The 25,730-nt window shown below is 49.3% G+C and overlaps 1 protein-coding gene across 2 annotated transcripts in view; it reads left to right on the top strand.

Annotated features, from left to right (window-relative positions):
• The window catches only part of GLI3 (GLI family zinc finger 3), a 266,709-nt gene extending 241,922 nt beyond the window's left edge, over nt 1-24,787 (top strand). Inside the window, exons 11-15 of one of the 2 annotated variants that reach the window (XM_059170584.1) lie at nt 6,118-6,267; nt 7,394-7,558; nt 12,789-13,079; nt 17,598-17,925; nt 18,997-24,787. In XM_059170584.1, coding sequence (XP_059026567.1) covers nt 6,118-6,267; nt 7,394-7,558; nt 12,789-13,079; nt 17,598-17,925; nt 18,997-21,326 — 3,264 coding nt within the window. In that variant the 3' untranslated portion in view covers nt 21,327-24,787. Of the gene's footprint in view, nt 1-6,117; nt 6,268-7,393; nt 7,559-12,788; nt 13,080-17,594; nt 17,926-18,996 lie in introns of both variants that reach the window. The other variant, XM_059170583.1, reaches the window with a different exon arrangement.
• Nucleotides 24,788-25,730: the final 943 nt, after the last annotated feature.

Here is a 25,730-nt window from a genome sequence, read left to right as displayed (position 1 = left end):
GGGATCATGACCTGAGCCAAAGGCAGAGGTTTGACCTACTGAGCACCCCCGGCACCCTCTTCCTTATGATTTTCTTTTTTTCCAGCTAACTCTATTGTAAGAACACAGTATACAGTACACATAAGATACAAAATATGTGCTGATTGGCTATTACTATTATCAGTAAGGCTTCTGGTCCATGGTAGGTTAATAGTTAAGTTTATGAGGAGTCAAACTTGCTTGCACATTTCTTGGTGTGCAGGGTGTCGGCATCCCAACTCCGGTGTTGTTCAAGGGTCAACTACAGTAAACAGATAATATGACATCAGGGAGCAAACTGAAAATTGAGCTTACTTAAAACTGTTTACTTGGTTGTATCCTATCCACTGTCACAATAGGAGGTTCTCTCAGCCCATCCTTAAAAGTTATAAATTATTGAATTCTACAAAACATATTCACGGACTCGAGCCTGGTTTCTGAGCTCAGCTGGCAGCAGTGTGAAAAGATTTAGAAAGCATCAAGTGTTGCAAGTTCCTGAGAAGGCAAGGTTTCGGCTTGATTTCCTTCAGTTTTAAAATAAAATCACGGCATCAAATAGCAGCGTGTTTGTGGGTTAAGATACAAAGAAAGGTAGCGAAGGGATGAGGCAGAAATAAAACCGAGGATCCAACGACCATCTGTAGGCTTCACGCCCATAATGCAGGTTCAGTGTCTCAAGCATTCATGTATGAAATACACTCCTCTCCCAGTGTGCTTCCTTTTCTGTCAAACAGTAGTACGTGTGCGGACACGTGTGTGTTTGCATGCACATACGCACATGGATGTTTGTGCCGAGACAGATCTTAGGTCCTTGAGCACCGTGCCACTGAAGACCACGGTCTTTGGACCTCCCACTGCGAAAAACTTGTCAGGGTGCTTTGTAGAAACCTTTTATATGAGTGACAAACTCTGTTGTCTGAGAAACCGTGGGAACTGACAGCAAGACGGGTGTGACGCCTGTGCACAGGGGAGTCGTGCGGAGATTGTGGCCAGGGCTGAGTCTGAAGTTTTATGTGTCCCGCCTTCCCTGGTTTTAGGTGTGCTTGACAGTAGAAGTTTCATTACAGCAGCGGGAGGAATGTACCTTCTGCCTGGAAGGTTGCTGTCTGATTTGGGGAGTGAACTGACTTTGATCATCAAGGTGTTTGTCTACTGACTGGTGTGCTGCCTTTGAGCTGAGTTTGCACGGGGATGTATGTGCAAGTCTTCCATGCTTCCCTTGAGCCCCATTTGCATGGGGATGTATGTGCAGGGCTCCCACACTCCCCTCTAGCTGAGTTTGCACGGGGATGTATGTGCAGATCTTCCACGCTCCCCTCTAGCTGAGTTTGCACAGGGATGTATGTATAGGGCTTCCACGCTCCCCTTGAGCCCAGTTTGCACGGGGACATATGTGCAGGGCTTCCACGCTCCCCTGGAGCCCTACTGTCACTTCTCCTCTGAGGAACTTGCCTCAATGGAGGGTGCTTCCACATCGTGAAAACTTGTACTTTCTGAGTAGGAATCGGCTGGGAATCTGCCCAAAGGCAAGGGTGACATGAGGGTGCTTGAACTGCAGCTTTGCTTGGAGAGCCACCGACATCCGGGGCTGATGGACCGCACATGTGTACTTCATCCAAAGGTTAGCAGTTAAGGACACAAGAAGAAAGGATTCTGATTCGCTTAGCGAAAGCCATTGCTTCTTCCATGGTGGTGGTGACAGGAACCTGCCTTTCCCCCATTTTCCCTTAGGTCTTCCTTCCCACAGCAGTGGCAAGGCCAGCAGACAGACCTCTCCCCACCCCTTGTGCCCATGGGGCACCTCGGAGAGCAGAAGGATGGGAATGCGGGGTCCTGGCTCACCTGGCTGCAGACCCATCCCGCTGGGGACACAGCAACTTTGTTGGTTTGCTGTGGGCACCTGAGAGATTGTATTTGCTCCATGAGCCATGAGTTTCCCAAGGCAGATGCTTCCAGTCCTGCTTGTAGGAGGAAATCATGGAGCAGCTGTGCGGGGGGACTCGGCCTTTCTGAGAGAGTGGTGCAGTCCTGGCATCCCTGCCCTGTTTGCTCAGGAGGGAGAGTTCTGAGAGCCCCGCCGAGGGAGCTGGCTTGCCGCACTGTAATTTGCACCATCTATCTCTTTCTGGAATTCGGGCCGGTGGCAAATTGCATATCTTTGTGTTGGATTAGTTTGGACTTTAATCATGCATTATTTTCCCTCCAATTAAATTATTTATATATTTGATTAACGTTTTCACTGCTAGGGAGTCAAATGTTCAGTGAAACCACAAATAAACACACGCCCATTGAATTTCAGGCTAGCTTCACGCGGGAGAACTCTGTTGGTGGAATGCTGAGAATTCACTGTGTGTCTGTCTTCTTAGTTACCTGGGACTCGGGGGGATCACAACCCACCACTGGGTCCTAGAAGCACACTGCAGGGGTGGGGGGCTCTGTCTGGCCTCCCTCCCTCCCCTTATTTAGCCAGGATCCCGACTTTTCTTCCTTCTGTGGTTTTTGTCTTTTCCCCGGTGCTGAAACCTCCCTCTCTAATTTAACTTCCTCAGGCTTGACCAGCCTGACCAAGAAAGTCAGGGGCTCTGCAGCCTAAGAAGGAAAGCGAAATCACTTAGTCAGGGGTGAGCAAACTGATGGCCCACAGGCCAGCTCTGGACCCCTGCTTGCCTTTGCACAGCCCCTGAGTGAAGAAATGGTTTCTACAGTTTGAAATGGGTGGGGAAGGAAAACAAAATCTTAAGACTATTTCTTGACATGTGAAATGTTCAGCCTCAAAGATAAACAGCAGCACCCATTCATTTACACGTGGTCTATGACTGTTTGCCTAAAATGGAGGCCAAGTTTGAGTACCTACAACCTTCTGGCCAGCAGAGCCTAAAATAGTTTCTGTCTGGCTTTTTACAGAAAAAGTTTGCCGATACCTGATCTAGTTGATCACTGGGATTTAACAGATGAGAAAATTAAGTTTCGAGTAGGAGAACTGCCCTGTGCCGAGATGCAGAGCTCATCAGAACTCGGTCTGGGAGGCGTCTTCCAATGTCCATCCCACGTTCTTTCCGCTGGTGTGTAGGGTCCACCTCCTTGCAGAGGTCCAAGCAGCTTGTGAAAGAAAAGTAAATGTTTAGGACACAAGGACAGATACAATCTATTTCTTAGAATTTTAATTTTCTCTTGCAATCCAGCGTCAGGAACTGCATCAAGCCTACAGTGCATTTGAACTACCCAAGTAGGCAGAGGGACATTTTGGTGTTTCTTTAGAATAATGGATTACATCTTGTGCTCAGCCCTTGGACCTGGTTCCCGCCGGCCGAGGGGGTAGAATGTCATTTCAAAAAAAATAACTCGTGGTCTCAATCCAACTTTGTACTCAAGAGCAGTTTCAGAGAATTACAAAAGCCTATTAGACGGAACTGCGTTCTGCTGTATGGGGGGCAAGAGGGAAGACACCCCCACCCCCGATACTGACCTTTCTGGAAGCGAGGCTGGTCTTCCTGGCTAGCCCAGGTTCTTCTGCATCTCTCCCCATGGGAGATCAGCCGGCTGATCGACATGGCATGCCTGGCCCTTTCAGACATTGTCCCAGAGGCCAAGGTCAGTGAGCACTGATGAGGTAGACAAATAGGAAATGGGGTCTTTCAGTTATGGCTCTCTTGTCAGCTCCTTGCTGGATGCCTCCTGTGTCTGCTTGACCCATCTACCCTTCCGTGCGAGTTCCTCATCCTGTTCCTCAAAGGCAGCGGGTTCTGTCCCATGGGTCTAGCTTTTTGGCCACGGGGACCCATTCTCCACACAACCTCTCTTATCTGCACACTTGGTGGGTCTCCACGTGTCGCTCAGGTCCTACCATGAGTGCCCCTTCATTGAAGAAGTTGACCCTGCTCTTCCATGCGCCACATGGATTTGAGACCCCCTGTTCATTATTTTTAGAAAACCCTCTTCCTTTCACAACACTGATCACAACTGGAATTGTATAGTCATTTCAGGCATTATTGGTAGATTGTCCGTTCCTTAGGGCAGGAAGCATGTCCAGCTGGTTCCACAGCATGGGGCTTGGAGTGGAGAGGATCTCGGTATAATGCTGAACAGAGTAAATACTGTTTATTATTCAGTATTTCAGTAAATACTGAATAGAGTGTTGCCATCACATACTGTGCAGTAAGCATTTATGCATCAATGAGAAAAAAAAAAAGTGTTTCTAGAAAATGTGAGACTCTGCTCAATGCAACATCCACTCAGAAAATTAGAAATTCTAGCTCCTACTTGGGGAATCGCACCTTCTCCTCTCGGAGACCTAGGGATATTGGATAACAAGCACTCAGCTCTCTTCAGGAAGTGTGTGTGTGGAGCAAAAACAATATGATCACCCAGTGTTCCCAGCAAGGTGGGGTTCATGTTTGGGTATCACTCAAATCCTTTGGAGTTCTCGATAGTATATCGTCATAAAGTCATAGAACACGTTACATTAAAATCGTCTTGTATGGACACTAGGTGAAATGAAACGAAGTCAAGACAAGCAGAAGTATCAAGTTCAATCCCTTTTGTCCAGTGAAAGTTCAGTCTACCACCTGAGTCCAGTCCAATCGCAAATATGTACTGAGGACCCGCCAGATACCAGGGACCCCGGCCACTTGCTGAGACTCTGAAACGAGAAGATATGGGTCCTGTCCTCTAGTAGACTCAGCCTCGTTCTAACTCTGGTTTCCAGCTCCTCCCGCCTTCCTCTTCCTCCGTGTCCTTTGCAATCCAAGGAGGTTATTTCCAGTACCTCAGGGAAGAGTGAACCAAGGGCAGTTTTTATGGGATGGATTTGTGTGATCAGCAACAGATGCTCAAGGAATGGGGAGGTCACAGCCACTGCCTTTCTCCGCCCTCACCCAGTGTTCAAGTCCAGAAGGCAGAGCAAAAGTCATTTTATCCGCCCTCTGGAGGAACAGGGTAAGGCCAGCTGAGGGCAGACTCTAACCTGCAGGCCCCCAGAGACCACTACTCAGGAACCAGAGCCTGAACAAGAAAGTCTTTAAACATTCTGTCACGACCACACAGTACATGGAACCCAAAGGGGGCTTTCTCTTATCGAACGGACTCATCTGTGGTGTCTTTCTACGTACACTTGAGAAGTGCTTACAAGAGGCTTAAATTAAGGCAAATAGAATGTGGGGTAAGGAAACCACAGAATAAAACCAACAGGACCCACCCAGGACCCTGACTTCTTCAGTAACTAAATGGACATTTAAGTCACATAATCATCGTACTGAAATTGACTTAAATTTGATCCGAGGTGAGAACCCTCTCTTCCTCAGGCGTTTCTCTAGGGTTCTTTGTGTCTTCCTGTTGTAGGACAGTTGAGGTATGACTCCCCACCCAAGGAACTATATAAAAAATGGTTCTAAAACTTTGAATGAATGAGACATTCAGAAAAATTCATCTTCACTTTAGAAATGGAGTTAAGAGGGTTCTATAAAGCTGGGAAGAACGTTCGAGCCTAGGTAAGCCATCCCTGTATTTTGTACAAGAAGGCTGTGAACCAGACACTAAAGCTTTTCACTGGTCTCCTGGTCCTCTTCAGTATTTGTTTCTTTTGTCTGTGATTATCATCTGAGAAACAAAAATCCCACTGATTGGAGCTAAAGTGTAGTTCAGGAAAGTGCTTCCTTCGGTTTTTGCTGCTCCTGTCAGGGAACAATGCGTGTGTGGGCACACGTGTGTGCACGCGTGTGCATGTTCCCTTCCTGAGATCACAGCTGTATTGCTAACTGGAGGCCTGGAGTGCATGGGAGCGCCCCTGTGCTCTGTTGACCTTGACCCCCACTGGGCAGGTGAAAAAGGCAGAGGCCCCATGTCCTGCCTCCCCTCTTCTTGGCCAACAAACACGCGGTGCATGATTCCTAAGGGCAAATTTGTTTAAGACACCTTAAACTAAAAAACAAAACAAAAAAAAACCAACAACAACAACAACAAAAAAAACCACCATCTGTATTTCAAGTTATCATACGTTCCTTAGGGCTGAGGGTTGGGAGGCCTTTTGCCCTCCCTTCTGTCGCCTTCAGAAATGAGTCCTGCATTCCCACGCGCTCTCCCTTTCTTTTGTCCCCACCCCAGCATATAAACAACGACCACATTCACGGTGAGAAGAAGGAGTTCGTGTGTCGGTGGTTGGATTGCTCAAGAGAGCAGAAGCCCTTCAAAGCCCAGTACATGCTGGTGGTGCACATGAGGCGGCACACGGGGGAGAAGCCTCACAAATGCACTGTGAGTGCAGGGCGTGGGCCGTGGGCCTGGGGGCCCCTGACGGGGCGCTTGTCAGGGTGGGGCTCGGCTCCCCGGCAGGACCGAGGGGGCGGGGAGCGGCCCGGTGGTGGGAGGAGCCGGGCGCTGTGATGAATGCAGAGAGGTCTGAGAGGGGGTCAGGAATTGCGGGGGAAGACAGAAGTGGAGAAGGAGCCGTGACAACCACACTTTGGGGGACAGCAGAAGCGCTCTGACCTGCACTGTCCAATAAGGTAGCCGGGGACCCTGTGGGCCCCGTGGGGGTTTTGGATACCTGGCCAGAGCAAACAAGGAATTGATTATTGTATTTTCATTTAATTTTTTTAAATGTAGATATAAACAGCCCCCAGGGGCACATGGCTACCACATTGGACAGTGGAGCCGTGGGTGGGTGGAGGCAGCTGGGATCCACTGGTGGGCACTAGGAATGAGCGCATGGACTGCATGTCTGCCCCAGCAGAAATGCCCGTCACGCTGGAAGACACGGAGGGCAGAGAGACGTGCCAACTTTGACTTAAAACCCATAAGCTCACTTTTAAAACCAGAACCCACGGGACTTCAGAGTTTTCCTTTGCCTTCCTAGTCCATCCCCATGGCCTGGTGCAGACACACAAGAAGGCTGGGGCTAAGCCTCCTTTCACACAGGGGCCTCCAGGAGCACTGGGCACTGCTCAGCCCTGTGCTTTACATCTTAAAGGCTCTTTACAAACATGATCAAATTCCATGCCTTTGTATGGACCCAAAGCCATATTAGTGAACTTTGTGCTGAATCTAAAATCAGTGGGAATTTGAGGAGATCAGTGAGCAGATAATGAAACCCATTGTCCACATTGAGTGGTCTATTAAAAAAGAAAGAAAGAAAGAAAGAAAGAAAGAAAGAAAGAAAGAAACCAACCTCCAGGACTTTTTAGTAACCTTGAAAATGCTGTCTCTTCAACAGCACTGAGCCCCATCTGAATCCCAGTAAATGCAGAGTTTAGTGGACTTTTGTTCCTTGGTTTTGAAAAGCTGCTGACCCTCGAAATGTCAGTCTTTCATCAACTTTGGGGGAGTGTTAGGCCTAAGCCCATACTGTGTGGAGTGATGCAGATTTACCTGTTGTCCTCAGTTTGAAGGTTGCACAAAGGCCTACTCGAGACTAGAAAACTTGAAAACGCACTTGAGATCTCACACTGGAGAGAAACCGTACGTCTGTGAGCACGAAGGCTGCAACAAGGCTTTCTCGAATGCCTCGGATCGCGCCAAGCACCAAAACAGGACGCATTCCAATGAGGTGAGGCTCCCCCACGAGGCGCTGTTTGGGCCCAGAGCTCAGGGTGGTAGCAGAGAACCCTCGCAGGCAATGCACATGGAGACCAGGCCCATTCCGTTTCATTCCCTCCTGGCCTTCCCGGCAGGAGTGGGCGCTGGGCTGCAGGTCAGGGCCTGGAGCCTCCACCCCTGGGGCTGACTGCAAATGGGCTTGGTCTGGTGAGCAATGTAGACCTGGGGGGGCGGGGAACCTCAAACCCTTGGCAAGCAGGTTTCGCCTTGTTCAGAACTGCCACCTACTGGTCAAACAGTAAGAGCATTTTTTAAAAAATATTTTATTTATTTGTCAGAGAGAGAGAGAGATAGCACAAGCAGGGGGAGTGGGAGAGGGAGAAGCAGGCTCCCCGCCAAGCAAGGACCCCAATGCGGGACTCAGTCCGAGGACCCTGGGTTCATGACCTGAACCAACTGAGACGCTTAACCGACTGAGCCACCTGAGCATTCCCCAGTAGGAGCATTTCACTTTGGCATCCCACCCACTCGCCCTGCCCGGAATAGCGTGAATCCATGCGGAGAATGACCTGGTAAGCAGCCAGGATAGACGCCCCCCTTTCCTTGCTTTCTCCAGGCGGTATCTTCCAATGCAGTTTAGCCAAAAAGGCCTTTACAGGCCACCGACGTTGGCCAAACAGGATTTCTAGGCATTCTCATTTCCAAAGGCTCTTGGGAGCTGTTCTGTCCACAGTTACCCCCCAGAAGTTCAGAACAGCATGAAGAATGAAGATGATAGCAAATGACTTGGCCTGTGTTTTAAGGCACATCTGCCTACAGGCCTCCAGTTTCTCTTTGACTAAGGTCAAGCTCAAAGTTCGGGTTCCTCTGTGAAGGCTTCTCTAGAATGAGTCCAGAAATGAACAGGAAAATCTCCCTGCATTTTGCGTAGAAGTAGGATTTTTGGCCAGAATGTGTTAATGTGAGACATAGTTCTGCTCTGGCTAAGGAGGTCATCGGTTTGCTTGACATGTGTGAGAGAAGACACATTTGACCTGGCTTAGCAGCTCAGGGACCATTGGCTTTTAAGGTCCTCTCCAAGTGTCCCTTCAGCTCTCGGGGACAGAGCAAACACATCTCTAATGGAAGGAGCCACGCTTTTCTTAAAAACACACTCATACTTCAGCTCACATGTGCAGGTCCACACGTACAGACACTTTTTAGAAGGGTTGTGGCGGAATGAGGAGACATCCGTCATCTGGAACCTCTTATTATCAATCAGCTGTTGCAGGAAGGCTTTAGAGGAGATGCCTTATCTCCATTTTTTAATGTCAAAAATGCCTGTACTATGTACAGTGGTTACAGTGTAATCTGCTGTTCTTGTTTGGTGCAAAGTTTTAGGGAGTCTAGGTGAAGCCATAGAGATGGAAAACAGATTAGCCGTTTGCCAGAGGCTGAGGGAAGGGACTAGGGTGACTCCTAATACAGGATTTCTTCTGGGGACATTGGAAATATTCTGGAATCTGACTGATAAGTGGAGACAGTTGCATAAGATTGTGGAAGTACTAAATGTCATTGAATTGTGCAATTTAAAAGGGTTTTTTATGGTATGTGGAATATATCTCAATATAAAATGTTTTGGGGGATTTGATTAAGTTAGAATTAAATTGAATTAATACATTTAACTGCACTCCATGTATTTAAGTACAGTTAGGACTAGACATCTCGGAGATATTCACTCCTATAGATTTTTAGGCCAAGTTTCCCTCCTGTTGCTGTGGAGAAATTGGGGCAAAGGAGGGATTGGGATTAGCAGTGCACACATACACACACACTTACTCAGCTTTTTGTCTTGCTTAGGGACTTAAATTATGTGCACAACTATTTGCTTTTAAATACCCTAGAGTTGAGCTTGTCCAATTCTGGGAGGTCAAGAGTGTAGCTTTGTCTGAGCGTTTATCCAATATGAGATTAAACGAAACACTGTTCGATCATACCTTTCACCAGGGTTGAGCAGCGTATAGAAACTCAGCCACCTTGACCGCACAAGGTTTTGGCCCTCTAGAGGAATGACGGACAACTTCAGTTCCACCAAAATTTAGAATCTAGATTTGTGTCAGGAGCCGGTCCACGATAAATCTAGATATCCTCTTTCATTTATTGGCTCTCTCTTATTTGTACTTTCATTCATTGCCCCAAACAAATATTGAGAGCTAGTTAGGGGGCACATGCTCTGCTGTTGAGGTATGGAACAAAATACTGTGAACTCGAACAAGAGGGGCATTTTTCCCATTCAGGAAGCCAGTCTGGCATTCCCCCTACACCTTTAGGCTGCCTCACACATTTGGGGCCACAGCAGTGGCCTCTGCCAGGGATCCCGACTTGAGACCACACAGCTCATGTCCCCCCAGAGCCATGCTACGCAAGAATCCTTGAGCTTGGACTCAGTGTGTCTCCCTCTCCAGAATGTTCCAATGGCCTCCTCTTTCCTAGAGGGAAATTTTAAACTCTCTGGGTCTATACCTGCTGGCATCCAGCCCATGCCTGCCCTTCCAAGCTTGACCTCTTACCTCTGTGGACATGCATGGAACTGGACAGCCTCGCCCACAGGCATGAAACGCTCCTGCCTCTAGACCCTGGCTTTACATTTTGCATCCACTTACCTTCACTTTTATCCCTCAGAATCTTGGTTTTCTTTCAGGACCCAGCTACAAAGCCCCCTGGTAATAGAGTTCTGTTCACTGATTAATCACTCTGTGCAACAAACACATTGTGGTGAGCATTTTATACATTGTTTCATTTAACCTTTAGACCCCAGGAGCTGGGTGTTATGCCCAGATGTAACAACGTAGAAACCGATGCCTCCCACAGTTACCCCAACTGAAAAATGATTGCCCTCCATCCATACCCTTCGGGGGCATTCATATTTGGGACTGGTGATAATTACAGGCTTTCTTATTTTTCCTGCACTTTTTATAACCCCAGATATTAAATCCTGCAGCTTATAACTTGATGTTCTCAGAGTCTTGCCTATAGCGGGGACCGTTACACATTCATTGAGAACTGTAGTTGGATAAATGCTACAAAGTCAAGTGAAAAATGCAGCAGTCTCTTTCACAAAGTACCCTTCCGTTGGGTGAGTCAAAAAGGAAACGACCACGGCAAAAGTCGAACATCTAGGACAGGAGACACAGGTAACTCAGGGAGACTGACAGCATTTATCCCCACCGACAGTTCTAGCATTTCAGTCACTGGTCACACGCAAAGACCTTCCACCTCTAGCTGTGTCCTCACGTACAGGCTAACCCAGCGTGGACACATGCATATACTTGTGGGAAGAGCAGCGGCTCAGACGCGAAACACTGGCCTGACTTGGCGCTCTCCCCCTGCACGCCCTGCCCCCAGCCCACCGACGAACGCCTGCGCTGTGCATCCCAGCGTGCCTGCGGATGGCGCGGCCTGTCCCAGCAGCGTGGTGAGCAGGCGTAGGGCCCATGTCAGACGCTGCAAGGTAATGGCCACTCATGGCTGGATCCATTCTTCTGTCCCTAATGCATAGAAGTCGATGCGCTCGTTTCATTATATATGGGCTGCAAATCACAGCAGCCCCTGAATAGAAGTAATTCATAGTTAATGGGAATCAATTCTCCCCAAAAGAATCTCAAATTTGGAGGTGAAGTCTCTCGGGATAATTTTCGGAGTCTTCTCTACATTAGGACATTTCATCATTTTCTGTAGCACTCAGTCTGTTCTTGGGCTTTTAGTGAAAAAGCATCTTTTAGACACATACATTCTATAAGACAGGGCAGCTTTTTTTTTAATATAATGGGTACATTATACTAATCATGCTTTTGATGACTGTCGCTAACCTAATAGCTCATCTTCTGGTCTACGTAGATACGTATTCTTGGAAGGAGTCACGAATATATTATATTTCAAGCCAGGTAAACAAAATCCCAGTTTTGATGTTGGTCATGAGTAAATGCCAGCGATTCTGTGATTTGAGTAAATAATTTAGCTGTAAGCATCCCTAGAATTTTTAATGATTGCGTTTGTAGGTTTGATCACAGGCCCACATGGAACATGGAATCCTTCACAGGCTTTGGCACTCAGGGGCAGACCCAAACAGGCACCCTCCTTTCTAGGACACCAACCACCAGCCCTTCTCAGTTTGTGAGTGAGTGTTCACAGACGGTCAGACAGGGCTTTGCGACTTTGAGAATCAGGAAGGTTCTGGATATTCTGAGTCCTGAACATCCCACACAGTTGCAACATGACCCCAGTGGATGTATTTTAATGATCTCTAACACAGAAGAGGCTGTAGGCAATTATTTTTTACATGCTTATGTGCACATTTTCACAAAGGGTATAGTGATTTTTGATCAGAAAACCAGGACATCCCTAAGAAATGTCTTCACACGACCTCTCCCAGAGGCACATGGCGTTCTGATGAGGTGATGTGTGCGTGAGACTCCTTCTGCAGTTGTCACCATCATTGTCATCGTCTTCACTGTCACCTTCAAATACCTACTGAGCAGCTACCCTGACACCAGGGGCCTTATTCTTACTTATAGGATAAATGTTTCCAAGAACATACAGGCGATCTGCACATTTGCAGCTGTCCTTGAGCATCTTTTAAAATAACAGTCTATTTTTTTTTTAAGATTTTTTGTTTATTTGTCAGAGAGAGAGCACAAGCAGGCAGAGAGGCAGGCAGAGGCAGAGAGAGAAGCAGGCTCCCTGCTGAGCAAGAAGCCCGATGTGGGACTCGATCCCAGGACACTTGGATCATGACCTGAGCCGAAGGTAGCAGCTTAACCCACTGAACCACCCAGGCGCCCCAAAAACAGTCTATTAAAGCCAAATTCGCAGGCCCTGAACAGTGTTCAAATGGCCCTTTTTTTTTTTTCATTTTATTTTATTTCTTTTCAGTATTCCAGAATTCATTGTTTATGCGCCACACCCAGAGCTCCCTGCAATCCGTGCCCTCCTTATTAACCACCACCAGGCTCACCCGACCCCCCACCTCCTCTGCTCTAAAACCCTCAGTTTGTTTCTCAGAGTCCACAGTCTCTCATGGTTTGTCTCTCCCTCAAATGACCTTATTAAACCCTTAGCATCTAGAGGTGTCTGAAAACCTCCCAGCTTTGCGGAGGTGCTTTGAAAGAGTGAAAGCTGCGGTGTGCATCCGTGAGACTGTTGGGCTGGGGCGCGAGCACTTTGGTAACAATTTCTTATTTCATTCGTGGGGCTTTTGGCAGAAACCATATGTGTGCAAAATCCCAGGCTGCACGAAGCGCTACACAGACCCGAGTTCCCTCCGGAAGCACGTGAAGACAGTGCACGGCCCAGAGGCTCACGTCACCAAGAAGCAGCGTGGGGACATACATCCTCGGCCCCCCGCGCCCCGCGATTCCGGCAGCCATTCACAGTCCCGGTCGCCCGGCCGTCAGACTCAGGGAGCCCTTGGGGAGCAGAAGGACCTCAGCCACACTACCTCAAAGCGGGAAGAATGCCTCCAAGTGAAAGCAGTCAAGGCAGAGAAGCCCATGGTATGTCACTCGCTTTCCTTCTGCTGGTCCCCAAGCCATCCTAGGTTATTTTAAAAAGTCAACGAGGGCATGAGGACAGACTAGACCACCCAGTTCCTCATTGCACTGGACTCCCTGATTGAAGGGGTCAGGAGCTCAGAGACCCAGATTCCTTACTTAAGGTTAATCAGCATAGAGTAACTCAGAAAAGAGCATCAGAGTTTCCTAACTTTTTAAAAATCAGTCTGGAACCATAGCACATCAGGGCAGATAGAAAGAACGGCATGACTGACTATATTTCCAGTAAACCCGTAATGGAGAAAGCCCTTCAGGCTTTCTATAAATGCATATTTTGCATCGTGCTTTGCCCTGGTAACTCCGAAATAAATAAGCACAATCCCTATTCTTTAGGTGTTTATAGTCCCGTGGGCTAGATAGACCACCAAAAAGCAAATACTAGAACTCTGCATGATGGGTTTTTCCCACAAGTGCGCATGAGAGCATTTGAGAAGGGAACAGACCACCTGTGCACTTGAGGATGTGATAGGAAAGGGGGTGTGGGTGGGTCTCAAGTTCAGCTCTCAAAGTGGGGGAGGTGCAGGCCTGACATTGCAGCAGGAGCCAGCGGTGGGGGTGGAGGGTGGGGGGGTGGGGAGGTGGTAGTGGTCCAGGACGATGTGCAGGAATGAAAAGGAGTGAGGAGGAAAAGGGGTTCTATTTTACTGGTGATGGTGAATGACATGCCCGGCTGATTTTTAGAAAAGCCAGCTCTAGGGTCAGGCTAGGGATGGGCTTGATAGACTGGAGACCATTTTAGCAGTGGAGCCCGAACCATAGAGGTGAGGAGCAGAGGAAGCACCAGAAAGCTGTCATCAGGAGAAATCATTCTGGTCTGGTGACCACTAAGTCCCCAGACGGACACAGGGATCATGCTACAGCTGCAGTTTCTTTCAAACTGCTCTTGATTTGTTTTTTTTTTTCCCTAAGTCTATGCCATACAAAACATCTAAACCTGTAAGAAAGGCAAGGGGAAGAATGAAAGGAGTAGCTATTGGGAAAGCTTTGGTACAATTGTGTCTGGCGGCGTGTGTAACGGGGTCAGCTCCGCCAATGTGCTGGGGTCTCATCTGGCTACTCTATGTACAGAGGAAACATACCCGATAGAAGTTGTGGGCTTGAATTTCCAGATGCACACGACTGGTCAGGCAGGCATCGCTATACTCTGTTTCGCAAAGTGTCTTCTTAAAATCAGAAAAGTCCAGCAATTGGATGGACATCCTATGAGTTCCTGAGTGATGTCACCACGCAGCAGTACGTATGGAGAGGAAATGACGCCCACGTACAATTTTGGAGTTGACCGAGTGGAATTTAATGATTGGTTGAATTTTAATGACTTGCTGAGTTTAAGAGTTTTAGAGAGTGACATTAAGTGTAGCCAAAATAATACCAAGAAATTGTCCAGATTTATCATGAGTTGCCAGTGGGTACCTGTAGTTTGCTTTTAGAAAGAAAGAGAGAGAGAGGAAGGAAGGGGAGAAAGAAAGGAAAGAAAGGAGGGAAGGAAGGAAAAAAAAGAAAGAAAAATAAATATCAAAAAATAAACTATAATAAAAATAAAAAGCACCTTAGTCAAAAGGTGATGTATGTCTTACGACTCATCACTGTACGTTAAAGTTAATCAGTTCATAAGCGGTGTTGTGCATACTTTTGCGGGGGATCGCATATCTGTTTCCTAAAATAAAGACTACCGGTACAACGTGCAGAACATTCAACAGTTTATCCCCAGGTGTTTAATGAAACAAGGAAAATGAATTTGTAGTCTCCTAGATTATGTCATCAAAAGACAATGATTTATGTTCTTCGGACATCCTAAGGACCCAGAGCCTCTTGTACCTTTAATGTACATCCCTAGCTCAAGAAAACGTGTCATTTCCTCTCCAAAGACCCATTATTTAAGAAGAAAATTGGTAGAAATAAGAATGTATAGTTATTTGGTTCAGTGACATCTGAGATGCCCCAAGATGTGAACTATTTTATAAAGCAATGAAATCATAGAAACATACACTGGAAGGGACCATAGAGAGCCTTGAGACAAGGCTCTATATGTTATAGGGAAGGCTAATAAATTCATCTGATTTCGTACACGGGACTATTCTGTCTGTATATATCCATACACATATAAATATAAGTAGATCGTTTTGTAGACATTTACTAATGCATATGAGATTTACATTTCTAATATTCTTTCTTTAAAAAATGTATTCTTGATCATCGTGCTATGAATTAAATTCTTTCTTCTTTTTTCTTATTAATTCCACATCTCTTCTGTGTAATGCTCCTAAATGTCTTGTTCTCACTTCCTAAGGACAGTGGGTAATAAGGTGAGGGAATTTTGGCTTCTCTGCTCTTTTTGTTTTGTGTTTGTTTTAACGTTTCACTTCTGTGCATTTGATTTTTCATTTTTGTGCTTTGTGGTATCTTTGGTAGTGAACAGTACTCAGCTATGTTTCAAATGTAGAAGCAATGTGTTTTGAACATTCAGCATGTGGAAATGTGGAGTCAGATGGTGAAATTCATTGTTCTGTTTGTCTAGGTTTTCATAACAAATCACGGCCGGCTGACCAAGCAGATGTTCTCAAAGACTATCACATTATCGAATTGATGCATGTAAACTCATTCTGGGACCAGACGGGTGTCCTCCCTCTTTGAGGGTGATCTGGATATATTGTTGTTCCCAGTTAATCTGTGTCGAAGGGTCTGAGCTCCTCTGAGCGATTCTCTGGTCTTAAAGGCCTTTTTGCCTCCTTCTGTGCCCTGTTAGAGGCTTGAGTCTATGGTGTGTGTGTGCATACACATAGACACATACACAGACACACACACACACGGATTCACCTGCACACACTCTGAGCTGACAGTCCAAGAGTCAAAGACTTCGAAATCCTGGATGCTCCAAGTCCCTTGGGAAGGAGCAGGTGGCCTGGCCCTCCAGGATTCTGCCAAAGCAAAACACGAGCCAGGCTTCCCAAAGTCCCCATCAGATTTGTGTATCTCATTTGGCTCTGCTTGGTTGCCCGGGACAAATCTGGTGTATCACATGGCATTCACTTAGGACGTCTTCATTTGCTTGGCTGTACTTAGTGTGGTTGCGAAACGAGTGTGATGGTCTCTGCTGAGAAGCCCTATGCCTAAAACCCCTTCCTAAAACCCCTGTGTACCCCACTGGGACAACAGTGGGGCTCCATAACTGAGTGTGTGTGGTTCTCTCTCCCAGGAGAATTTGTTCTTGGGGCTGCTGGAAGCTTCTAGTTGTCCCAGTAACGCTGGAGAAGCCTCTGTGGGGAGATGGAAATGGTGCTGGGCAGGGAGTTTAGGTTGGTCTTAGTACTGACCTTGTGAATTTGTGACTTTGGGCAATCACTGAAGTTCTCTGAACGTTAGTTTTCTTATCCACAAAAGAGGGGTTATCCTGTATATCTACCAATGGAATTCACCAATGGAATTTAAGATAGAGCAGTTCTAAGCTGTGCAGACTGGTCATTGAGGGCCATTTTATAGGGTGCCCCCCCCAGATCTGAGGACCAGTTCTCCCTCATTCCCCATCTCCAGGAGCCCTGGGGCTGAGGGGGGGGGTCCTTTCCCTGATGGAGAGCCTGTGTACTGGCTCAGGTTTCTCTCTAGTTGCAGAACTGGCTTATACAGTCCACACAGTGGTGATGAGGGAAACATTGCCTGATTCTCCCAGAGAAATGCTAGGGCACTTTAGGGGAATGGGAAGATTATTCCAGACTCAGATGGCTGTAACTTGGAGCATTTCTTGCAGCTGTCTTTATGCATAGCCTTGCTGGGGTTCTGTGGAGCAGGCAAGTGTAGACAGAAGTGGGGGAGGTTACAGAGAGCTTGAGCAACTAGCCCTGAGCAGCTCAGAGAGGGTCTCATGGGAGAGGACCTAGTGTGCCCCTCAAGTACCCATCTCCCGCACATGCTAGAGCCAAGCAGAACGAGCCTGTGGACTAAAGCCACCTGGGATAAGATGAACTGCGAATGCCCTCGGAGCTGAATGGGAACTGTTTCCCAGGTCTTTGTCTATTTCGTGGCCTCTCTGGGCCTCACACTTAATTCCCGCCACAGTCCCAAAGATAAGTAAGTTGTCCCCATTTTGTAGATAAGGAAACTGAGGTTTAGAGTGACTGAGTCTTTTGCCCAAAGGGTCAAGTCAAGTCGTGCAAGTGGGATTAGAGCTGAGGAAGCTTGTTTGCAGAGCTGGCATCTGGGGAAGGATCCCGTGGCTGGTATCATGCCAGTCACTGCCCCCAGCCCCATTCAGCATGCCCCGCTTCCATTGCCCCCACCGCACATCTGCTGGGTATCCCATCAGCCCCTAGATCGTGAGAGGCCGCTTCCATTCACCGGCACACAGCTCCCCTCACTGCACCTCTGGAGCACCCTGGAGGTCTAGGGTCTGTATGAGCCCTCGTTTTTGGCTTCCTTTGCTTTCTTCTTCCCAGTTACACCTCTTTGCTTTGCTCTTGACCCCAGCAGACATCTCAGCCAAGCCCTGGTGGTCAGTCTTCATGCAGCAGCCAACAGTCCCCCATCAGCAACTTTTCCAACAGTGGGCTCGAGCTTCCTCTGACTGATGGAGGTGGTGTGGGAGACCTCGGGGCCATTGACGAAACCCCAATCATGGACTCGACCATTTCCACTGCAACCACCGCCCTCGCCTTGCAAGCCAGGAGGAACCCGGCAGGGACCAAATGGATGGAGCACGTAAAACTAGAAAGGCTCAAACAAGTGAATGGAATGCTTCCACGACTGAACCCTGTTCTACCCCCCAAAGCCCCTGCAGTCTCTCCTCTCATAGGAAATGGTGAGTCCCATGTGCCCTCTCACCTCGGCTCCGGGCTCTCCGTTCTGTTTGTACATCCAGGCCGTTTGTACACCAAGAACCTGGCTTGGTGTGTACTGGTGTGTCTCCCGGTCCTAAAATTACACTGTCACCACACCCATCAGTGTGGCCTCTCTGGAGAGGCCATGTTTTTTTTGTTTGTTTTTTTGTTTTGTTTTTTTTTAAGGATTTTTTATTTATTTATTTGACAGATCACAAGTAGGCAGAGAGGCAGGCAGAGAGAGGAAGGGAAGCAGGCTCCCTGCTGAGCAGAGCCCGATGCGGGGCTCCATCCCAGGACCCTGGGACCATGACCTGAGCCAAAAGCAGAGGCTTTAACCCACTGAGCCACCCAGGTGCCCCGAGGCCATGTTTTAAAAGCAGTTCGTAAGGGGATAATAATGTAGGACTTCTGTTCTCACGGTGAGATCAGAACTGTTGGATGGAGCTGAGGAGGTCCCTCCAGCAGTGGCATCTGGGTTAGCACGGCCATCTGGTTTCCCATCGGCACCCGGGAGATCAGCAGCCACCTTAACTGACATGTTCCCAGGTCAAGGCAGGCCAGGCAGCCTTGCGCATTTGCAGCCCCAAACCCATGTCAGGTTTTGCTTCTGAGAGGACACTGAATGCCCAGACTGTATCCTCAGGGTGAAGCTCCCACCCACTGACCCAGATGTCCTCCACCTTCAGGGGATGTCAGAGGAAGCCCCAAGTAGATAGGACACTCCGGGAATGCCTTTGGCTTTGGACTTGCCTGTCCCCAGAGCACTGTGCCCTACACCTGTGAAGGAGCTTAAGTGATCCAGGCTGTGTCTACTGCTCTGTTGAAGCCAGGGGTCTGCAAACTTTCCCACCCACTCGCAAATAAAGTTTCTTGGTACGCAGCCGCACCCACTCCTTCACTGTTCCTTTGGGGACACGCAGCAGAGGCTGGGGGCTGTGGCGGACTCTGCGCATGGCGGGGAAACCAAAACTAGTTTCACCCCACCCTGCACCTGACGGGTTTCCCGCCCTCCCGAAATGAACGCGCGTCTCTCCACCCTCTCTCTGCAGGCACGCAGGCCGGTACCAGCTGCAGTCTGGGCGGGCCCTTGACTCTCCTCCCGAACAGAAGCGACCTTGTGGGTGTGGACATCACCATGCTGAACATGCTCAACCGGAGGGACAGCAGCACCAGCACCATCAGCTCCGCCTACCTGAGCAGCCGCCGCTCCTCCGGCATCTCCCCCTGCTTCTCCAGCCGCAGGTCCAGCGAGGCGTCCCAGGCCGAGGGCCGGCCCCAGAACGTGAGCGTGGCCGACTCCTACGACCCCATCTCCACCGACGCCTCGCGCAGGTCCAGCGAGGCCAGCCAGGGGGACGGGCTGCCCAGCCTGCTCAGCCTCACGCCGGCGCAGCAGTACCGCCTGAAAGCCAAGTACGCGGCGGCCACCGGCGGGCCGCCCCCCACCCCGCTGCCCAACATGGAGAGGATGAGCCTGAAGACCCGGATGGCCCTGCTTGGGGACGGCCGGGAGCCCGCGGGGGCCCTGCCTCCCGTGCACCCCCCGCGGAGGTGCAGCGACGGGGGCGCGCACAGCTATGGCCGCCGCCCTCTGCTGCCGGCCGACGCGCTGGGCAACGGCGTGAGGCGGGCCAGCGACCCGGTGAGGACGGTGTCCGAGAGCCTCTCGCTGCCCCGGGTGCCGCGCTTCGGCAGCCTCCACGGCTTCAACCCTCCGGCACTGCCTGCCTCCCTGGAGAAACGCAACTTAGTGCTCCAGAACTACACGCGGCCGGAGGGCGGCCAGCCGCGCCACTTCGCGGCGTCCCCCTGCCCTCCGAGCATTACGGAGAACGTCACCCTGGAGTCCCTGACCATGGACGCGGACGTGAGCCTGAACGAGGAGGACTTCCTGCCCGACGACGTGGTGCAGTATTTAAATGCCCAGAACCAGGCGGGGTATGAACAGCCCTTCCAAAGCACCGTCTCTGATGATGGCAAAGGGCCCCATGGGCCCGGCCTGGGGAGTGGGCGCGGAGACTTCGAGCCCCCCGGGCTGCCCGACAGCCACGCCGGCCAGCAGTACCGGCCGCTGGAGCAGCCTTGCCCTGAAGCCAGCAAATCCGACCTGCCCATTCAGTGGAATGAGGTCAGCTCTGGCAGCGCCGACCTGTGCTCATCCAAGGTGAAGTGTGGCCAGCGGTCGGCGGCGCAGCAGGCTCGAGCCTTCGGCTTCTACGCCAACGCCAACATGGGCGTTCACCCGCAGAATCCCTTAAGGAACGGGGTCGGCCCTGCTGGGGGGTACCCGACCCTCGTGGAGCACGGCAGCTCCTACGGCGGCCCCGAGCACTTAACGAGCCACAGTGGCGGACCGGGCACCAGCGGGAACACCTTCCACGAACAGCCCTACAAGACCCAGCAGTATGGGAACTGCCTCAACAGGCCGCTCGCAGCCCCCGGCCTGCTGGACGGGGCCTGTGGTGCCGGGATTCAGGCGGCAAAGCTGAAAGGCACCACGGTGCCGGGGAACGGGAGCCAGCCAGATTTTGGCCTGTCGGTGGTGCCCCACGAATCAGCGGGCAGCGCTGTGAATGGCATGGCACCCCAAGACCTGGTGGGCCAGGGGTACCTGTCCCATCAGCTGCTCAACGACCACCAAGGGGTGGGCCGCTCGGGTCAGCAGGTGCTAGAGCAGGTCAGCGCTACCTCACATGTCAACATCTATCAGGGGCCAGAGAGCGGCCTGCCGGGGCCCCCCTGCCAGGGCAGCCAGTCATCGGGCTTGGCAGCCGCCAGGGGCTACCAGCCCTGTGCCGGCTTCGGGGGCAGCAGACGGCAGGCCGTGCTGAGGGGCAGCCTCGCTCTGCAGCAGGGACAGCTCAGCGACACGAGTCAGGCCTGTAGAGTGAACGGCATCAAGATGGAGATACAAGGGCAGCCCCATCCGCTCTGTTCGAACCCACAGAGTTACTCTGGTCAGTTCTATGACCAAACCGTTGGCTTCAGTCAGCAAGATATGAAAACTGGTTCATTCTCCATTTCAGAAGCCAACTGCCTGCTCCAGGGGGCCAGCGCCGAAAACTCTGAATTACTCTCCCCAGGTGCTAACCAGGTGACAAGCACAGTGGACAGCCTCGACAGCCATGACCTGGAAGGGGTGCAGATTGATTTTGATGCTATCATCGACGACGGGGACCACGCCAGCCTGATGTCTGGAGCCCTGAGCCCCAGCATCATGCAGAACCTTTCCTACAGCTCCTCCCGCCTCACCACCCCGCACGCATCCCTCCCGCTGCCCGCGCTGTCCGTGAGCACCACCAACATGGCCATCGGGGACATGAGCTCTTTGCTGACCTCCCTCGCGGAAGAAAGCAAATTCCTTGCAGTGATGCAGTAGGCAATAGGGAAACGGCTGCCAACCAACGTGAAACTTTAGGAGTTTAAGATGAAATGGACTCGGGTTTGGGCCGGTTTGTTTTTTGTTTTAGTTCTGTATGTATTTTAGCAATCTCATCTCACCTAACTGGGATGTGTTTCAAGTATATTCCTTTTATGGAAAAGGACTCTGAACAACCCTAAAGTATTCTAGGGAGAAACTGTCTTCCATTTCAGTTTTGAATCAGTATTGTGACACTCAAACCATCCTCTTGGTTTCCTTTATTTTTTTTTTTAACTGCAAGCCCCCCCCTTTTTAGTAAACAGTGTAAATGTGTGATGTGCACGTTCTTTTCAAAGAGAAGTCATGCAAGAGTTTCGATGTGTTTCTCATACGAGAGTTTTGATGTGTCTCTCTGTTACTCAAAGGAAATAGGAGTTGGTGTGCTTTTGACCAAGGGGTTACACTTACAGCTTTTAAAATTTTCCCTTACATGTGCTCTGTGTTTCTTTTTGTTTTTTGTTTTCTTGGGTGTTTTTTGGGTGTTTTTTGTTTTTGCTTTTTGGTTTTGATGGTGTTTGTTTGTTTTTGTTTGTTTGTTTTGGTAATTCCCACATTGGGCACAAAAACCAGAATATGGATAGTGAATTTAAGAATCCTTTGTGGGTGTGCTGTAGCAGGCATAGCCAATTTTTGAGGCACTCCCCATCCCAGTTCAGGTCAGGGTTGCATGCAAGCAGGAATTTGGGACTCTGGCAGATAAACACTCGTTTGCTCACGGTTGGGGTTTAGAATTCCTCCTGTCCCTTCGTGCGCTCAGGGCAGGTGCATCTATGTGCTCACTTCCCAGTTATCCACGCTGCCTCTCCGCCCTCCGTCTCCACAACTATTCAGTGTTGCTCCGCGCTCCAGGGAGAGAAGGGAAGGGTGGTGGATTGGCAGCTTCCATCCGTTCTGGCAAGAAGTTAGGTAGATTGTAGAGTGAAGCTACTGGGTAGAGATAGTGTGGGGAACATTTGTGGGTTTGCTGTGTTTGTTGATTATAGTTCCATCTCTTCACTCATTATCATAGATAACTGAGAATTGATTATATATAGCTCTAAGTATTTAAGTATTTAAAAGACCCAGTGGCAGGCTATTTCATTAACATACCTTCATTCCACTGTAGCAAAGGAGTATTTCTATTCTAAGTGTCCTATTTTAAGGGATTTATAACAGTTGTAAAGGAAAAAGCTGACATACAATGACATTTGGTATAAATCACTTTAACCATTGTTAGTGTTTGTAAGTGCTAGGGAAGATGGTCAGTGGCTGAGTGGATGCCTTTTCTTACACCTTCTCTATTAAACAAGGCATCTGGTTAAGAAGTTAAATGTTCTATGCAGTTAGTCCTTCACGTGGACTTAATTGGTATTTTTGTTTGGGATTAAAACATTTAAAGACTAAAAAAGTGCAGCTACTTCCCATGTGCAGCTGATACACATAAAAGACATACTATGTGTGTACAGAGTACATGGATTATCCAACATTTTACATTCCAAAATGTGTAAACTATTAAAAATAAAATATTAACACCTCAGACTACCTTCTCTGTTTCATCCCATTGACCCTGGAAGTTGGATTTAGCCAAAGTGACTCATGAGTCAGTTGTGTGGCTTTTTGCCCCCTTTATTCCTGCCATTTAAATTCATATTAGATGAGTCAAGTAAAATAAAACATTAGACAATAGGAAAAAATGTTAGAACCAGCCCATTTTTCTCATATTCATGATCTCTCCTTTGGACCAAGAATCTCAGCGTGGAGGGAAATTTGCCCTTTGGAACTTTGTGGCTGAGAAAGTTGGGTTTGTTTTCAGCGGAATGTTCCTGAAACCACTGGGAAGGGTGCCGAGACTTCTCCTGCTGCCCTCCCACAACCAGCACCTGCTCTTAAGTCCAAGGATGCATCTGCTTTGGAACAGAGCCCAAAAGCGAAAGACAGCTACTGATCTGAGCTCAATGGATCTGAGCAACAAAAAAGAGCCAGGCTTTTTCTGTGTTCCTCAAAACAGTCCATGACCCGGTCACAAAATCAGTGGTCCACTCCCTGAATCTCTTTTTTCCACAAAAAGCAGAATCACTACATCCTAATCTTACCTTACATGCTCTCACGGTTTGACCTGACCCTGTTCTTGGTTTCCAAGCTTGGGACCTAGGCGTTCTGCAGCCACTGAGTGAGGACGGCGGCCCCTGGCACCACCCTGCCCTCCTCCTCCATCAGAGTCCCTCCCCGGTCAAACTCCCAGATGTGACCTGCACTTCTCAGTGACCCTAAATTCCTACCTCGCCTGCCCTCCATGGAAGGACAGACGGCAACTGGCCACCGTGGGGGAGGACCGTTGTCATCCTGGGTCTCTGCTTTGCCCTGTGGTGATTCAGGGGATTCTCCGCGTGGCTACCATTCTTTACCTTTCCATGCTGGCTTTTCTTCCTCCGGCCCTTAGGTTTGCAGAGATAGACCTACTTCAGCGCAGCCCTTGGCTTCTGTCTGTGGAAATCTCAGAAAGATGGGGAAGAGGGGAGAGGGAGGAGGAGAGTGTACTTTTCCCGAGCGCTGCGATGCACCCCGAAGGTCAGTGGAAGGAAGGTCTGTTGGGGCCACTTGGAAGCCTTCTGTCTGTAGACTTGGCTTCTCCTCTGGCAGGACGCACCCCCATTCTCCAGCCGCCAGCCTCCTCCCCATGTCTCTGACCCTCCCTGCTGAGGGAGACCGCAGCGACTCACGAGTGACCCCCCCTTACTTCTCAATGCAGGCTCGTGCCTGCTTCTCCTGTTGAACATCCGTGTGAATCGTGTTTTTATTCGTTAAACCGTTTTATTTCCTAAAGAGCTAGTGAGACTGCCCCTGCTCCTCACGTTGGCTCGTCCCCTCGAGCCGCAGAGTTGTGAATCTTGCGATGTATGTGCCTTATTTTCTGTTGATCTTGTTGATGCGAAAGACCAGCCCCTGTTGCCCGATCGCCGCGCGGGGGTGCGCGCTCCGGGGCCCCCCGAGCGCGCCCGCGATCCGAGCAGAGTCCGCCGTCTTGTACCTGGTTTCCCGTGTTGTTTGAACTGATGGAGGATGTTCTCTTCAGACAAGTTACTGTTGTGTATCCCGCAAACGTGTAAAAGAAAAGACGAGTTCATTTTTTTCACCTTTTTTAGATTTTTAAAAAAAAAATAAAATGTGTAATCCTTTTTTAAAAGAAACACATGTAAATACATTTAAGTATTGTAGGCATAGTGTTCGGATGTGGCCGGCTCTGGGCCTTCTCGGATCAGCCTGCAGCCGTGCGATGCCCCCTCTCCGCGTGCGATGCCCCCGTGCCCACCTCATGCCCAGGGCCGCAGTCCCGCCACACGTGAACTCTACTTTTGCTTTCGGAACCACCTAGTCCTTTTGTAACAAAAAGAAAGAACAATGTTTCTTACAATGTCAATAAAAAACGCTTTGTACTGAAATTGTTCCGGGGTTGTTTATTCGATCCCTAGCTAAACAGAAAGGTGCTGCCTTGGGAAAACTACAGAGCTGGCACTGGGACGCACTGGGACTCAGAGCCCGCTCCCCCCACCCTTACCCTCTCCTCCCCGCCCTCCCCAGCCCTTCCCCCATGGGCCATATGCAAGCTGAGCTGCACTTCTGCCCCAGACTCAGATTCCTTGTCCCCAAGGCTGAGAATAAGAGCTGGTGCGGCTGCTGGTGGCGACCTCGGGGTGTGCACCTGGGAGGCACACCAGTTGTAACCCTAATTGTTTTTCTTAATTTCATCATTTTGCCAAACTCTGGGGAAGGAGTGTGAATATGGTTCAGTGTCTAACAACTGAGCTTGTTTCTCTTCTATAAATTATCCTCTCCTTTCAAAGGATATAGGGTATAATACCATTCACAGGAAACGACGTGGTGGAAACCTACTTTTCTGTGGCTTTTAAGAACTGACTTTAGACAGAAATGTAAGCGATTTCTCTAATTTGTCTTTTCTTCTATTTTTTTTTTCAGTATTATTCTCTAGATCACCATAAAAGCCTCCAAAGGGTCCCCTTTCTGAGTAGCAGCAGGTGTCCTCTGAGCCCCTAGCTTCCCCTGGTTGGCAGGATCCCAGGCCTCCGCAGATGGGTGTGGCCTTCGAGCACAGGCTGGTGGCTACACCAGCAAGCCCGAAGGGGACCCCCAATCTGTGAGTGATGAATGGGTGCCTCCCCCATGGGGCTTCTGCAATCATAGAGAGGATTCATGCTCTCCTAATCCACAAGAGAACAATTTCTCCCATAAACCCAGTATTCTTTGCTTTCATAGCTATAGCCCTCATGTAAGGTATCCAAATGAATTCAGAAAAAAAGAGGAAAAAAATGAATTTATACTCTACCATAGGAATAAATCGCCAGCATACGAAGATGTATTCCACGT

Source organism: Mustela lutreola, chromosome 4 (assembly GCF_030435805.1).
Source record: "Mustela lutreola isolate mMusLut2 chromosome 4, mMusLut2.pri, whole genome shotgun sequence".
NCBI classification, from domain to species: Eukaryota; Metazoa; Chordata; class Mammalia; order Carnivora; family Mustelidae; genus Mustela; species Mustela lutreola.
Note: the sequence above shows the minus strand (reverse complement) of the source record. Positions and strands in the feature narration are given on the sequence as shown.